Source organism: Triticum dicoccoides, chromosome 7A (assembly GCF_002162155.2).
Source record: "Triticum dicoccoides isolate Atlit2015 ecotype Zavitan chromosome 7A, WEW_v2.0, whole genome shotgun sequence".
NCBI classification, from domain to species: domain Eukaryota; kingdom Viridiplantae; phylum Streptophyta; class Magnoliopsida; order Poales; family Poaceae; genus Triticum; species Triticum dicoccoides.
This window is the reverse complement of record NC_041392.1, coordinates 157,488,830-157,504,363: the sequence shown is the minus strand read 5'-3', so window position 1 is coordinate 157,504,363 and position 15,534 is coordinate 157,488,830. Positions and strand designations below refer to the sequence as shown.

The following is a 15,534-nucleotide window of genomic DNA, read 5'->3' as shown; positions in this document are numbered from 1 at the left end:
ATGATAATTTTTTATTTCACTTTTGCCGCTCTTAGCTTTTGATAATATATCACAATTACCACTCTAAATTTTTTGCTTTTGCCACTGAATGACAAAAGTGATATATTGTCAAAAGCTAAGAGTGATAAAAGTAAAATGTCACATCCTAGAGTGGCATAAGCAAAATGGACAAAACCTAAAGTGGCAAAAATAAGATTTTTCCTTCTTCTTAATGTACAGCCTATCTTGCGCGAAAAGAGAAGAAAAGACTATCTCGAGTTCGTCGGTGACTAGGTTTCGTAGAGGATCTTACGGCCACGGCCTATCCCGAGTTCGTTGGTGACTGGGTTTCGTAGAGGCGCCGCTCCCTCCCCTGATAAAAAGACAGGCGCTAGTTGATTATATATAGAGGAAAAGCCTGAGTCGGTTGTCCGTCTCATCTCATCAATCAAATGAGTAGGAAGATGGGAGTGAGGCTGACGATGCATCACATGGCCGCCGGCGGCGGCGGCTGGATCTCCCTGCCGGCAGAGCTCCTCAAGGAAGTCTCCGACCGTCTGCGGGCCGACACGGACCAAATCCACATCCGCCAGGTATGCGCCCACTGGCGCGCGTCCACCGCCCCGCTCGCGGCCCTCCGCCCGTGGGTCGTCGCCGCCCACGACCGCCACCGAGATCCTTTTAGCGCGGTCAACCCCGTCGGCGAACACTCCTTGTGGCTGCCCCGCGGCGGCAGCGACCCAAGGATGGACCCCCGGGCACCGGCCCCGGCCGGCCTCCCCTACTGCTGCGGCACGCCCTGTGGCTGGCTCGCTCTCACGGACCACCTGCGATCCCCCACCAGGCTCATCCTCTGGGAGCCCCTCTCCAAAGCCGAGATCCCTCTGCCCACTCTCACAACCGTCGCCCAAGTGTTCCTCTCCGGAGACCCGCTCGCCTCGCCGGGCTGCCGCTGGATGGCGATCGCGAGCCAAAAGATCCCCGGCGCACAGATCGGGCAGAGGCTCTTCTTCTGGCGCCCCGTAGACGCGGGCTGGGTGATGCAGCTCGAGTACCCTAACGGCAGGATCGAAGGCGCGGCCTTCCACAACGGCAGATTCTACGTCTCCACCATCAACATGTCCCTCGACATTTTCGACCTCCAACACCATCCTCCCAATCGTCTGCGCCGCATCTGCCTCTACGCTCCTTTGCAAGCGCGGTATCCACGCTACCCTGGGAATCCGATACCGCATGCTGTGGCCTGCAACAACCAGATGCTGCTCGTCATCGTGTATCGCGGACCACGCCAGGCCGTGATACTTGCGGAAGTGCACCGCCCGGATTGGGATGCCGACCGCCTCGACCTCCGGGAGCACAAGGTGTCGGATCTCGGCGACTACTCGCTCTTCCTGGGCCGGGGTGACACGCTCGCGCTCTCTGCAAACGAGTTCCCGGCCATCAGAAGAAATTGTGTCTACTTTGTGGAGCATGATACATACAAGCATGAGCAGTGGGTGGTTGTGTTTGATTTGGGGTCAAACGATTTGGAACGGATTCCCCACCCACAAGAGCACCTGGAGGGCGGCGGCAAAAGCACTGGCTGGCTGGCGTATTCCTGGTTCTGTCCCAGAAGGCCCTTCCTTGGGAAGCAGGCCCTATGAGGTATTGGCATCATTTTGGTCATTTGGAATGCCAAATAAATCAACTTATGCCCTTCGCATTTTTCTTGTGTTGAGATTCAAGTCATACAAAGTATACAAAGACGTACACAATCCATGTTGTGCACTTGTAATATTTTACACATTCGATACACGCATCAATCCTTTTACTGAATTTCATAGCATGGATTTGAACACTAAGAAACAAAGTGGAACGCAAACCGAGTCATACTACAAAGCATAGCTTGTGAAGATTGAGTGAGAGCCGAGGTGCGCGCGGGATTACACAAGTGATCCTTCAAATCATTCGATGTTGCCACAAAGCAAAGGAGAAGAAATTCAAACCAGAAGCGGCATATGATTCGTGCAATTGCTTGTAGCTAAACCCTCGTGGTCATACCTGCACCGAGCTTCTTCATGGACGGCCTGGACATCATATCCTCCCACCAAGCTTTCACGTGTGGGTACAAGTCGAACAGAGACGCATATGGCGTCGCATCCATGAGGTAGAAAGTACACGCGAAATGGTTTAGATCTGCAAAGCTGACAAAATCACCCGCTAAATACTTGTGTTTGGACAGGCGGGCTTCGTAGATTTCTAGAACCTTCTTCGCCTTCTCCAAGCTTTCATCCACATTCCTTTGATTTGTGGGAAGACCGCGTAAGGTCGGGTATATAAAGCACTCCAGCACGATCGGTGAGAGGACCGGGTGGTATTGGTGTCCTTCTACCTCCGTCCATATGTCTACCATGGCAGCTTCCTTCAGATTGCTCTCCCTCAACAAGTCCACTTGCTCCGACTTGTATTTGCGAAGCACGTATTTAGCAATGGCGCATGACTCTGAAAAGATGAACAAATTAGTAACATGAGTCATGACGAATATGAAACCAAGATTGCACTTGTTCGATTAGCTCAAGCAAGATATATGAAGGTCCAAAGAAATTTAACTAGACAACTCAAGCAAGTTGTATTATAGGAATCTTGATTGCACTTGTTCGATTAACTCGAGCAAGTTGTATTATAGGAATCTTGATTTGCAGCCGACGAACTAATATAACCTAATAGAAGGAGACCAATTGAGGTGTTTATCTTACTTACATTCCCGGCGAGGTGCTCAGGGCGCTTATGCCCCTTGCCGTGGAAGTCGATGTCGACAAGCTCGTACTCGGTGCCCACCTCCTCTAGGCAGACGAGCACCCTCACCACATTCGTTGACGCGGCCGGCCCGAACACCTTCATTGGCGCCATTTCCTTGTGGAAGTGATGTTGTCCGGTGGCAGAATATGAAGATATGGTGGTTGCGATGTGCGGGCAGCCAAGATCTACGAAAGAGTGGGCGTCCCTTTCGATGAGCTGGTTTGTAGGTCCTCCAGCAACAACAGCCACGACGGCCGAACACTGTTGCTGCCTTTTCTCCCTCAAAATTCAGTTATCTGGAAATAACAGCCGAATTAACCTCGAATTTTCTAGTTACCAACCATTTGGTTTGGTCAGGGCGGAAAAATTGGAAGCAGGGGCAGCTATGTCGAGTGTCAACTACGGAGAACCGTCTGGCGGGGGCAGGGGGAAACAGTGATGTCTGAACCTGGGCTAGGTTGGCAGGAGGAGGAGCAAGCCGTGGGGGCTTGGGATCTAGGTGACAGTGGCACGAGTGGGACCTGGGGGAGGTAAAGAGAAGGAGACAACCATGGGGACATCCACAGCTGGCTGACACGCGGCGGCGCACAGTGGCACGGTGCGGGTGTGGAGAGGTTCTCCTTTCTGTCGGCAGAAGTGAGCAACGCGACGCAGTGCTTATGACCTCGAGCTCAAATGAGGTTAGGTATATATAAATTCAAAAAATTCTGAATTTTTTTCTAACAGATATTGAAGAATGTTTTGAGTGTCATAAAATTTCATCGTGGAACAACATATGATACGTCCCACTCCATCTTTCCGTCGGCGTCCATCTCATCTGCAGGGCTTTTGCTGCCTACTAGCTAACCCTAACCGGGCAGCCTACGGTCTAGATCCACGACAGCGGGCGAGGTATCGGGCCACTGAGCTCCACTTTGAACTACGGCGGTGGAAGAGGAAAAGCGGCAAGGGTTAGCTAGTAGGCGGCGAATTGCACAGAATTCGACTGGTTATTAAAAATAAATGAAAATGTAGAATTGACCTAGACTGCCGCCAAAAAACAGTCGCCTGACTTATATATAAGTATAAAAGGAGGAGGAGGAGCCATGGAGTCGCACCCAAGTCCATCGACTTGGACGACGGGATTGCGTGCATAAATGTTGTGCCATCGAGTCTAATCATTAGCAATATTTTTTTAGCTACGGCTGCTACCGATTACCCATGAGTTGGAGGAGGTCTGTTATGAAGTCGGCGTGCCGATTCTAGAGCACCCGCCCTTTATTGTCATTGACTTTGCCCTGGATATCCATCGACTTCGTACTAAACGCCCATTAGTACTAATTTATACTAAACTTTTATACTTATAGAACTTACTTTTAGCATTATAGTATTAATTATTATAATTTTATGTTACTTCTTTTGACATACTTAACCAAATATCTAGCAACGCTGCAAAGTACTAGTTGATTGTTCTATGATATAAGGTTTTAATATATCACTGAAAATACTTCTACATTGTTCTTAGTTTAAACTTTATTTCAAAACAGAAGTTCCTTCTTAATATTTTAAAAAATCTTAATCTATATAGTATATAAGTCTATCCAGCAAAGATCTCTGGCGTACTATCTAATAAATATTTCAATAGCGGTTTCTAGTGTATGATTAGATAAACATATTCATATAACTTCTAGACAATAATATTAACATTGACATGATCCTTTGAAGTTTTTTGTGGTCAAATGTGTCTTGCAAGTTAAAATGGATCTAGTAATAAGTTGACAATGTGTGTATACTCTATACTGAGTTATTGAAAGAGTGTCGCTTTGAGTAATGAGTGATGAACATAAATGATGTGGATGCTATTAATTTTTTGTAGATTAATTGGTATTTTCTTGTGTAATGTGAGTTTTATCATCTAGTGCATACAAGTGCTCCCACCAACTATCGAAATAATTGCAGCATGCTCCTACACCTAACTATACAATGGAAGGCTAAGTCAAGATGGTAAATTTTAAGCAACATGGTATTGAAGAGGCTGATTAAGCCGCGTGCAATGAGTTTATATAACAAGTTACACCCAAGATATGTGAGCTAGAATTAGAATATATGAAGTTATCTCAGAAGCTACCTACTCTAAAAGATATATTTGAACCTGCCATTAAAATCGCCAATATATGTTTCATGTTGGGTTGTTAGGAAAAAAGATCAAGATAATGAAAAGAACTTAATAGGAGAACCAACACACTCCTCTGTTGCCGATGAGACTAAAATCTCATTCATCTAGTCACCGCCCATGTTGCGTACAAGAGAAAACAAAAACCTAGCCGCCGCCTCCAATGAGGACGAGATCGCCATCTTGTAGAGCTCAGACCTGCCCAAAGGGCTGCAAGAGGGCACCACGATTTGAGTAGCCTGTCAGCACTCTGAAGTCTAGCAGCCGACGAACTAATATGACCGAATAGAAGGATGCTTACATTCCTGGTGAGGTGCTCAGGGCGCTTATGCCCCTTGCCGGGGAAGTCGATGTCGACAAGCTCGTACTCGGCGCCCACCTCCTCTAGGCAGACGAGCACCCTCGCCACGTTCGTCGACGTGGCCGGCCCAAACACCTTCGGCGCCATTTCCTTGTGGAAGTGATGTTGTCCGGTGGCAGAATATGAAGATAGGGTGGTTGCGATGTGTAGGCAGCCAAGCAGTCGCAAAATCTGCGGAAGAGTGGGCGTCCCTTTCGATGAGCTGGGGGAGGTGAAGAGGAGGAGACGACCATGAGCTGGCTGTAGGCGGCATAGGTACGTCCATAATCAGGAGGCACAGCGGCGCGCTGTGGCAGGGAGGGGGTCTGGCGAGGTGCTATTTGCTGTCGGCGGAAGTGAGCAACGCGTCGCGGTGTTTCTGAGCTCGAGCTCAAACGAGGTTGGGTGAACAGTATAGACAAATAGTCAGATGTTAATCTCAAACGAGGTCTAGCGGCTGAATGCCTTTCGAAAATGATTTTCAATGCCCAGAAAAATAATTTGTTTAAAGGGCTGGCAGCAGACCTCATTCCAAATGGAGTTGATGTCTTGCAGTACGCAGATGATACTGTTCTTTGCATTGAGGATGATATAGATAAAGTTGTTAATCTCAAACTTCTGCTATACTTGTTTGAACTTATGTCTGGCTTGAAAATCAATTTTCTTAAAAGTGAAGTGTTGTGTGTGGGGGGGATGATATGACTCTCCAAAAGTATGCTGATTTGTTTGGGTGTCAAATAGGGCATTTTCCTATGAAATATCTGGGCGTAACGGTTAGCTATTCTTCCTTGAGAAATTCTGACTGGGAGTATATAGCAATTCGATATCTTAAATGTTGTGACTCATGGATTGGTAATTCTGCCTCGTCTGGTGGGAGATTAACTTTGTTGAATTCATCCCTCTCGAGCATTGCTTATTATTATATGTCAATGTTCCTACTTTCTAAGACATTTATCGAGAGACTTGATAAATATCGTCGTAAGTTTTTTTGGTGTGGAGGGAGGGGTAAAAAGCGTTATTATTTGGTTAAATGGACCAGGTGTGCCGATCTAAGAATAAGGGTGGGCTGGGTGTGAAAGATCTTCACAAACAGAATATCTCACTATTAGCAAAATGGTGGTGGAAGTTAGATACAGGGGAGGGGATGTGGCAAGATGTGGCGAGGGCAAAATACCTTAAGAACAATTCACTAGCTGTTGTGAAAGCGAAATTTCATGATTCCCCTATATGGAAAGCACTGCTTAAAGTAAAAGAGATGTATATGGCTGGAAGGAAGGTGATTGTCAATAATGGCAATGTTGCCAGGTTGTGGCATGATCCCATTGGCACTTACCAGCCTTTGGGTGTCACTTATCCGGCCCTGTTCAGTATCACTAATTATCAGGACGATACTATTGCTCAATTTATCAAACGTGCTAGTGGAGATATACTCAGACGCAGGCTGAATGCAGACCTGAGTTGTCAGTTTAGTGAGGTTAAGAAAATTATTGATGGAATTGACACCTCGGCTGGTCCAGATAAGATTGTGTGGGATGCTGGGCCCAACGGCAAATATACCACTAAATCCATGTATTCTTACCTGGAGAAAGATATTACTGGTTGTGACTATAGATGGATTTGGAGGGCTAGATTACCTACCAAAATACAGATTTTTCTTTGGCAACTCTTCTAGGATGCCGTTTTGACTAGGGATGTTATGAAGCGTCGGAACTGGGCCGGCAATCCCAGGTGTTCTTTCTGTGATTGCAGAGAAACCTATTTACATCTGTTCTTTCTTTGCCCAGTGGCAAGGATTGCCTGGCGCACGGTTGGGGCGATGTTTGGGACTGATTTATGTCCCAATAATCTATGTCAATTTTATTCTTGGTGCTATGCTTTTCTTCCTCAAGGGGAATGGTGCTTCACTATGGGGCTGGCGGCTATATGTTGGGCCATTTGGAATCGTAGAAACCAGGCTACCTTTGAATTCAAGAAAATGTCGTCTCCTTTCGAGATTGTCTTCAACGCTTGTATGCACTTATCTTATTGGGCAGGTCTCCTGAAGGGCGAAAGGCGAGTGGAGCTGGAGCGTGGTGCGATGATTCTGAAGGAGAATGCTAAAGAGATGATGAGAATCTGCGCGACTGCACACGCGGGCAATGCCGTGGAGTGATCAGCTGCTGGGATGTTGAGTCATTTTGGAAAACCTTTTGGAGTGCATGGGTCGAGACACCAAGACTTTGGAGAGCGTTTTGTGGAGCTTTATTTCTTATATTCTGCATAACTATGATGCTTTGGTGCGGGATTGTAATGTGATCTGAACTTTAGTTTGGTTCACGGCGTGTTTTCGCCTCGTAGTGGGTGTTTCGATTGCGAGCGCTCACAGCGGGTTTCCCTGAAGTGCTTGATCTCGCCTTTTCCCTTTCCCTTGTTTGAACTCGGAACTGGCTGTATTTCTGTTATATTTTTAATGGAAAGGGGATTAGCCCGGGTCAAAAAAAAATATAATAAATTAAAAAACAGATTTTTTAATAGGAGAGGATTGCTCTGTGTCGTTGCTGCTTCCCGAGGAGTCTGACCCAAGCAGGATCTAACTACGCCCGCCGCCCGCCCCCGCCCCAACCGTTACTTGTGGATCAAGATCAGACTCCGTCGTTGCCGACCCCTCCCCCCTCCTCTTCTCTTCTCTTGTGCATGGCTCATCATCGAAATCATCTTCCACACCCCCTTCTCTCATGCCCGTCTCCTCATGCGAGTTGAGGGACAGAAGAAGCAGGCAAAGGGACGAGAGCAAGAAAAACGGATGATTTGCATAATTAAGTTTTCTTGTCTGAGAGAGGAAATCATCTATGCGATTACCAGTCGTCTGGTGCCGTCACGGCGGAGCACCAAAGCGATGCACGTTGTCTGCCGCCATTAGCGCTACTCAGTCCGCCAACATGTGCATCAACATTCACAATACGAAATCAACATCATTGCAGCATCCTGTTGGCGGTGCCGTGATAGAAGGAGAGGTGCAAGGGACAGGGCACCGGAATTAGGACAGGGAGAAACAGAGAGGTCAAGATTATGAAAATAGAATTTCTGCCTTGACGTATAATGATGATAGCTTTCTCATATAGAAGTTGGCCTTACACATAGGACTCGGAGGCAAAGTTGAACTAGGACTCTTCTCTAAACTGAACGTGCCTTGACTTATAATGATGATGCCTCCTCTGATATGTAGATCTCACATGACATTTTAGTAGTTGTACCAACGCAGAATAAAATCATCTTCATGTGTAGCTAGTCTTGAGTCACTCGAATGGGAGCAACAAGTCTTTCTAAACTCCCGCGCGCGGGGAGGGGGGGGAGGGGGCAATGGCCCCCTGACAAATACATAGCCCGCCACGGCGCCATACTACTGCAGATTACGAAAGTACATTAGAATACCTCATGGATAATGCTTTTGATCCATTTGTTCCAACATTATTTTTTTGATGCTGCTATCCTTTCAACTCCTTGCAAAATGCTTATGTGCTTCTCAATACGTATGCCCAACCATCAGGATTGGTGTCCAGTGTTTTATAACATTTAGCAGGTCTTTAAATTTATTTATGAGAATGCAATTAACAACTCTTTGTTATGATGGAGCAGGCTGAATTACTTACACACATCTTCTTGTCCACTACTAGTGTTGACTTGTCATTTCCATGGTTGACACTATATTTTGTGGGTGTTGCAACTGATACCCCATAACTATCTGTTTTTACCTGTACGTCTTAAGACCCTTCTGTGTTGTGCTACAACATCTTTAGAAGTTTGTAGTTGTATACCTAGTTGATTGTTTATTCATCTAATTCAGCAAGATATTCATCGCAAACATTAATGATCTTTCCAATTTTGAAGAGGTAGAATTGATATCTACTATGGTAAAAAAAAGGAAATGCACCTAAGAATTCAGAATTCACCTAAAAAAGAAATACACACAATAAAAATTCACATAAAAGCAAATACACTTAATAAATTTTTTGGAGGAAGCAGCATCATTTCAAGCGTGTTTGTTTAGAGAAGCGGCATTCACTAAAGACCCGGTTTAAGCATGTGTTCTACCTGAAAATAAGCAAAAACTACAGTTCGGGAGACTTCTAATGAATAAGGAGGAATTAATTGTTGCTTCGCTTAGGGCCTCTTTGATTCGTAGGATTTTAAAAACGTAGGGATATGAAAAGTATAGGGTTGAAGTGGCATGCTCACTTGAATCCTATAGAATTAGCAATGAGTGTTTGATGGCATGGGAAAAATAGAGGAATTGTAAAAAGAGGTTGGACTGGATGTTAGATTTCCTATAAAATGTAGTACAAAAGATTTCATAGGAAAAAATTCCATGGGATTCAATCCTATAAATCAAAGGACCAACATAGGAAAAAATCCTAACGATTTTAATCCTTCAGAAATCCTATAAAATTCCTTTGAATCAAAGGAGCCCTTAATGGTACAAAGGAAAAGGAAGGTGGGCAAGTCATGGGCTCATGGCGCTTCTCCAACTCCACTGAGAAAACATAGAACGCATGCATTTACTGCCGTGTTTCTCCGTTTACACTCGTCCTCCCTAAAATTTATCCAGATATATTATCTCCTGGTCATCATCCCTGCTGAGAAGAAATCACAAATCAGCAGCATTAAAGGAACAACGAGCCCAGAGACCATTGTTGGTCTTTGCACAAACAAGCTTGAGCAGGAAAAGGACAGGCCATGGGTCACGGTGAAGAGAGCCGCGCCGCTTGCCATCTGCCTCATTGCTTTGCCGGCTCTTCTGCTGATCCTGGTCGGCATGCCGTCGACGTCGAGGCTCCATTGGACAACGCTCGGTTCGACCCAAGACAAGGTAGGTAATCCAGAAAGTAGAAATGTACACGTAATTAAGCTTTGGTCATCAGTTTACCACCTTAAATCTATAGAGTTACTTAAGCACCCATGATTTGAAGCGTTGTGGTGCTTTGGAGGTTGTGGGGTCCCTGAGTGCACTGCCTGCAAAGTTGTGTGCTATTTAGTTTTATTCCTTCTACTATTTTCCCCCCATTTTAATTCATGAGTGTTTATTCAAATTTGTGAACATTAAACAACATTTTTAATTCACATTATGTTCAGATTCATTAATAGTTATTAAATAAATATGCGAACATTTTCAATTTATGAATATTTTTTAAAATCCATTAATATATTTTAAATTGATGAACGTTTTCCAAAATCAATGGTTTTTAGGTTTACAATATTTCTAAAATCCTTAAACATCTTTTAATTAAATTAACACTTTCAAATATAAAAAAGGATAACCAATTTTACAGAGCTAGCAGTTGGGCGAGCGGAAAAAGAAGTTAAGCGGATGAGAGGAGAAGGGAGCCAAGTTGAGCAAGCGAAAACTTCATGGGGTGGCCCATGTGAGCGTTATAGCAACAAATTGACGGTTTTAGCATGGCATAGGAGTTCCCAAGAAGCTCAAACAACCAACAAAAGCTGACACAAAGGTCGAAACATGTAAATACACCACAAACACACACCAAACAACTCCACTCTTCTCTTAGCACAAATTTGTCTCTAACAGCAACACAACACAAGATATGCGAACGAAAGAAAATACCGCTAGAACATAACTAAAATACAAGCCAACACAGCTAAAATCCAAACAAAACAACCGATCACAAGAATTTATCCTACGCGGCGAAGCGCGCGTCAGCCTCTAGTTCATTCTTAGGCGTGGTGGGAATACAGTCGGGAAGAAATGGGACGTGTAGGCGGGCAGATGGATGAGCGAACCACATGGCCCGATCTACAGTAACCTGACGTTCCCAACCATCCCCGACTCCAAAAATTGCCAGAAATACGGCAAGGATCCACGCGACTTCTACTGGCGTTGGCGACCAGCCGGGTGCGAGCTACCGCGGTTCGCACCGGCGAGGTTCCTCGGCGTCGTCCGCGGCAAGCGGCTCGCCTTGGTCGGCGAGTCGCTGGCGCGCAACCAGATGGAGTCTCTTCTCTGCCTCTTGTCTCAGGTACGCATTCACATGCACTCATTGACAATAAACATTCCAAGATCTCACCGACGTTCAGTGGAGTCTCAGTTGGTTGGCTTAATCGTCATGCATGCAGGCCGAGGCTCCCACGGACGTACACGCCGACGCGTCCGACAATGTCCGGGCATGGCACTTCCCCGCGCACGACTTCGCGCTCATGGCGCTCACGACACGGTTCTTCGCGCACGCCGACCCGGCCGTCGGTACCGACGGGAAGCCCACCGACTCCTTCGACATCCACCTCGACAGGCTCGACGCCGTCTGGCGGAGCCGCCCGCCGGAGCTGGACTACGCCGTCCTATCGGGCGGTAACTGGTTCTTGCGCGTCAACTATTTCCTGGAAGACGGCCGCCGCGTCGGGTGCGCCGGCTGCCGCGGCGCCTCCTCCAACCTCACGGACTTCGGCGTCACCGACGGAGTCCGACGCGTCGTCCGGGCGGCGCTCGAGGGCATCGCCCGGTGCCGAGAATGCAAGCCCGGCCTCGTCACGCTCGTGCGCACCTACACGCCGAGCCAGTTCGAGCACGGCTCGTGGTTCGACGGCGGCTACCGCAACAGGACGCGGCCGGCCGTCGGAGGAAGGTGAGGTCGCCTTGGAGGGAGCCGGGTGGGAGCTGAGGCGAGTGCAGAGAGAAGAGATGCGGAGGGCGAGGGAGGCGAGCGGGAGCCAGAGGTTCTTGGGAGTGATGGACGTGACCAAGGCCATGATGATGCGTCCAGACGGCCACCCTGTATTTGTTTGTTCACTGTGTGTTGCATTGTGACTTTGTGAGCCACCAACCCAGATCGAAGTTGATACGTAGTAGTATCAGCAAAAAGAACATAATTATACTCCTGAATCACAAGATACATTCGGTATCACGAGAAGGAAGCGATTCTTTTGGAATGGTGAAAGGAAGATCCCGGCATTGCTCAAGCTGTACCAAAACATTCCTAAATTTGTTACAAGCACCAATGCACCAAAGTAATCTAGCTACCTCCAGTAGTTGATTGGCTGATTGCAAAACATGAGATATACACACACTGCAAAGTGCAAAACATGAGATAAAAAAACTACCACCTCTGTAAACTTTCATAAGGCGTTTTAGGACACTACTTTAGTGACCTAAAAACGTCTTAACGAGTTTACAGAGGGAGTACACAAGCTGCCGCAAATAACTCCCTGATCACCATGGAAGGCCTTTGATCACTTGAAGCATGCCAGTCTCCTTCTAGACAGGACACCCCTGCAACCGTAACGAAAAATGCTTCAGTCTTTACAAGTGATTTTGTGCACGGTATGTTCAGGAAACCGATTCGCATTGTGTTCCTTATTCCTTAATTTCACAAATAAGTTTTAAAATGGGGCGCATGGCTCCAGACCATGGGAGTTCAGAGTCCACTACAGGGCTTTACTAGACATTCAAGAGTGGTCTATTCTATGAACTCGTCCTACTTCTGTTAGGTATCGATAAAGGATCAGTTTTACCAAATGGCGGGTGAACATGCACAACCTAAAAAAGTGAGCAGTGCATTTAGCAATTGCAGAATTTTTCTAAAAATATTAGCAATCATACATGCTGACTGAAAATAAAAATCTTTCAGCGGTATTAAGAAAAAGGCAACAAAAGCTTTATAAGCGCGGTCATAAAAAAGGCGGAGCGAGCAAACAACAACAGCATAGTTATATTTACTCACAATGATGCACATCCTTGTCGTGCTTTCTTCTTCCTCCGTTCCCTCTGCTTTGTTGGAGGCTTGATCACTACCTTGATGGCAGCATCAAACACAGCTTTTACATTCTGCACAATAATCCAATCCAGAATTTAAAGAGGATGCATCCAAAATGTAACAGGGGTTTATGTAAGCCTTCAGAGAGCAACCACAAGAAACTAACCTGCTGTGTCTTTGAGCTGCATTCGACGTAACAGGTTGCGCCGATGTGCTTGCGGAGTTCCTCCCCCTACGAGGTAAGGGTGGAAAGAAGAGTAAAGAAACATGAGATGATGGAGTATCCTCATTTCACATAGTGGCCAACGGTAAACATTTTCCGGCCTTCAGGTAACCATGGTGTATGGGGACCGGGGATAGTACCTGAGCTGTAGTAACAGGCACCACGCCAGGGTGGTCAAGTAAGTATTGTTTGTCTTCGCGGAGATCTGTATGTAGGCAATATAATGATTGACAAAAATTATATGATGGTCAAAACTAAAATTATATGAGATGTATTAAAAGGCTTGCAATATATGATTGCAGGCACTGTATTTTAAAAACAACAAATAGTTTCTGTGTGATTTCCATAGTATTTGCAGGAAACAAGTTCAGGTGTTTAACAAGAGTTTATCTTGCCTGATCAATCAGCCTATGTGTCACAATATTAACACTGCACAAGCATCTTTAAGTGCTACCGCTTGACGGGCATATATGGAAAGGAAATCAGCGTAGGGGGGAAACTCATCCTTTGAGCAACCACTTGAGACTTGACGCCCTGACAGTCAACTCATCTGGGTGGTATATTATGAAGTTGCTCGAATTTTGGATTTGAATTCAAATGGCGGCATTCCAAGATTTTCAAAATCTCGGCAGGAGCAAAAATGGATAACAGAAATCCAGATTGTTTTCCTTGCTTCGTATTACAGTCCTAGAAGCTATCACTTCAACAGTGTTTTCTTCTTCTTTTTTATTTGAAAAAATAGATACTATTTTCTTACGCCAACCCATTCGCAAAGTGCGATGGAAGGAGAAAGCAATCCCTCTTCTCAAGCAAGAAGTGATCCATAAGAAACTATCATCTGGGCCACTAATTGCTGAACCTGGCAACGAACTGAGTAACATATTCATTTGCTCCGATCATGCACTAGTACCATTCATCCTTTACTTTTGGTAGCATTTAAACATATACCGCAATAACTAGTCTGACCATAGTCCAGGAAACATCACAAGGAAGGCAAGCATAGTATTTCCAACAATGAAAAGACAAACAAGATCCTAGCCACTACCAACAAGGCAGCAACGTACAAACCAAACATCACGGACAAATATGCAGCCAAATGGAAAAAGTGCTTCCCTTGACAGCAGTCACACAACTCACCATATTTTGTACCAACCAGCACTATCGGCACGCTGGGTGCATGGTGCTGAAGCTCCGGTAGCCACTGAAAGAGAAAATAAACAAGCACGGGATAAAACGAACCAACTGAATGAATAGCTAAACCATCGTCGATCCAAGATGGTATAGAACTACTACTAGTAGTGTGGAATAATAGATACGCACCTTCTTCATGATGTTCTCGTAGCTGGCGCGGCTGACGAGCGAGAAGGCGAGCACGAAGACGTCGGCTCCCCGGTAGCTCAGCGGTCTCAGTCTGTTGTAATCCTCCTGCCCTGTGGACAAATTGAGCTCCACACAATAAGACCACCAATAAAATCCTGTGGCAGCTTTCACAGAGTGATGTAATAACTATATATACAAGACATGGAAGGAAACTGCAAATGTGGAGCAGCGAAACAAAACAGGCAGCATGGATAAGTAAATAACCTGCAGTGTCCCAGAGGCCCAGGTTCACGGTGGTGCCGTCCACCACCACGTTCGCGCTGAAGTTGTCGAACACGGTGGGCACATAGTCCTGTAATAAAAAGGCCCAGCACGAGCAAAACAGAGGTTCAAAATATTTACTCTCGGAGGTGAAATTTTAGCAGCGATTTCAAAATTGTATACACAAACAACTAGGCAAGAGACACTGGACGAGGGTCCTCGGTCGGGTTCAAGAACGGGCAAGGGCGAATCCATCAAACCGGACCAGGATGCAAATGGGGGAAATCCTGAGCCCAGCAGCTGGTGTTTCCTGGAACCCAAGAGAGCCCGAAATTTGTACCCGGAAGACGGAGAGAGAGATGGGAGGGTGTGGGCATTACGGTGGGGAACTTGTTGCTGGTGTAGCAGATGAGCATGCAGGTCTTGCCGACGGCGCCGTCGCCGACCGTCACGCACTTGATGAACCGGGAGGCGCTGGACGCCATGCCGGCTAACTCGACAAAATGGAAGGAGAACCAACTGAAGCGGTAGCAGAGTCTAGCAGAGCAGAGGAATGGGGGAGCTGAGAAGTGAGTGAGTGGTTGGTTTGCTCTTGGTTGTGTATCGTGCCGTGGTGGCTTCTTGGCAAAGGGAGGTTGAAGAGGGAGGTTCTCCACTCTCTCTATCTAGCCTCTCAGACCGCCTCTCTCTCTCTCTCTCTCTCTCTCTCTCTCTCTCTCTCTCTCTCTCTCTCTCTCTC

General features: G+C 46.3%; 2 protein-coding genes and 2 pseudogenes across 2 annotated transcripts; 2 read left to right on the top strand and 2 right to left on the bottom strand.

The window, feature by feature from the left end:
* Positions 1-443: 443 nt before the first annotated feature.
* Positions 444-1,739, top strand: LOC119333319. Its single transcript, XM_037606257.1, has one exon. It carries the CDS (start codon positions 444-446, stop codon positions 1,620-1,622), a length of 1,179 nt encoding a protein of 392 aa, XP_037462154.1. The 3' UTR covers positions 1,623-1,739.
* Positions 1,740-1,999: 260 nt separating this feature from the next.
* LOC119333431 lies at positions 2,000-5,357 on the bottom strand (annotated as a pseudogene).
* Positions 5,358-9,699: 4,342 nt separating this feature from the next.
* Positions 9,700-12,045, top strand: LOC119333318 (annotated as a pseudogene).
* A 94-nt stretch (positions 12,046-12,139) lies between these two features.
* Positions 12,140-15,454, bottom strand: LOC119331618 (rac-like GTP-binding protein 4). Its single transcript, XM_037604784.1, has 8 exons — positions 15,176-15,454; positions 14,799-14,886; positions 14,535-14,644; positions 14,352-14,415; positions 13,355-13,419; positions 13,158-13,223; positions 12,959-13,062; positions 12,140-12,507 (listed from the first exon to the last, which is right to left on the bottom strand). The coding sequence occupies exons 1-8, from the start codon at positions 15,278-15,280 to the stop codon at positions 12,468-12,470; spliced, it is 642 nt and encodes a 213-aa protein (XP_037460681.1). The 5' UTR covers positions 15,281-15,454; the 3' UTR covers positions 12,140-12,467.
* Positions 15,455-15,534: the final 80 nt, after the last annotated feature.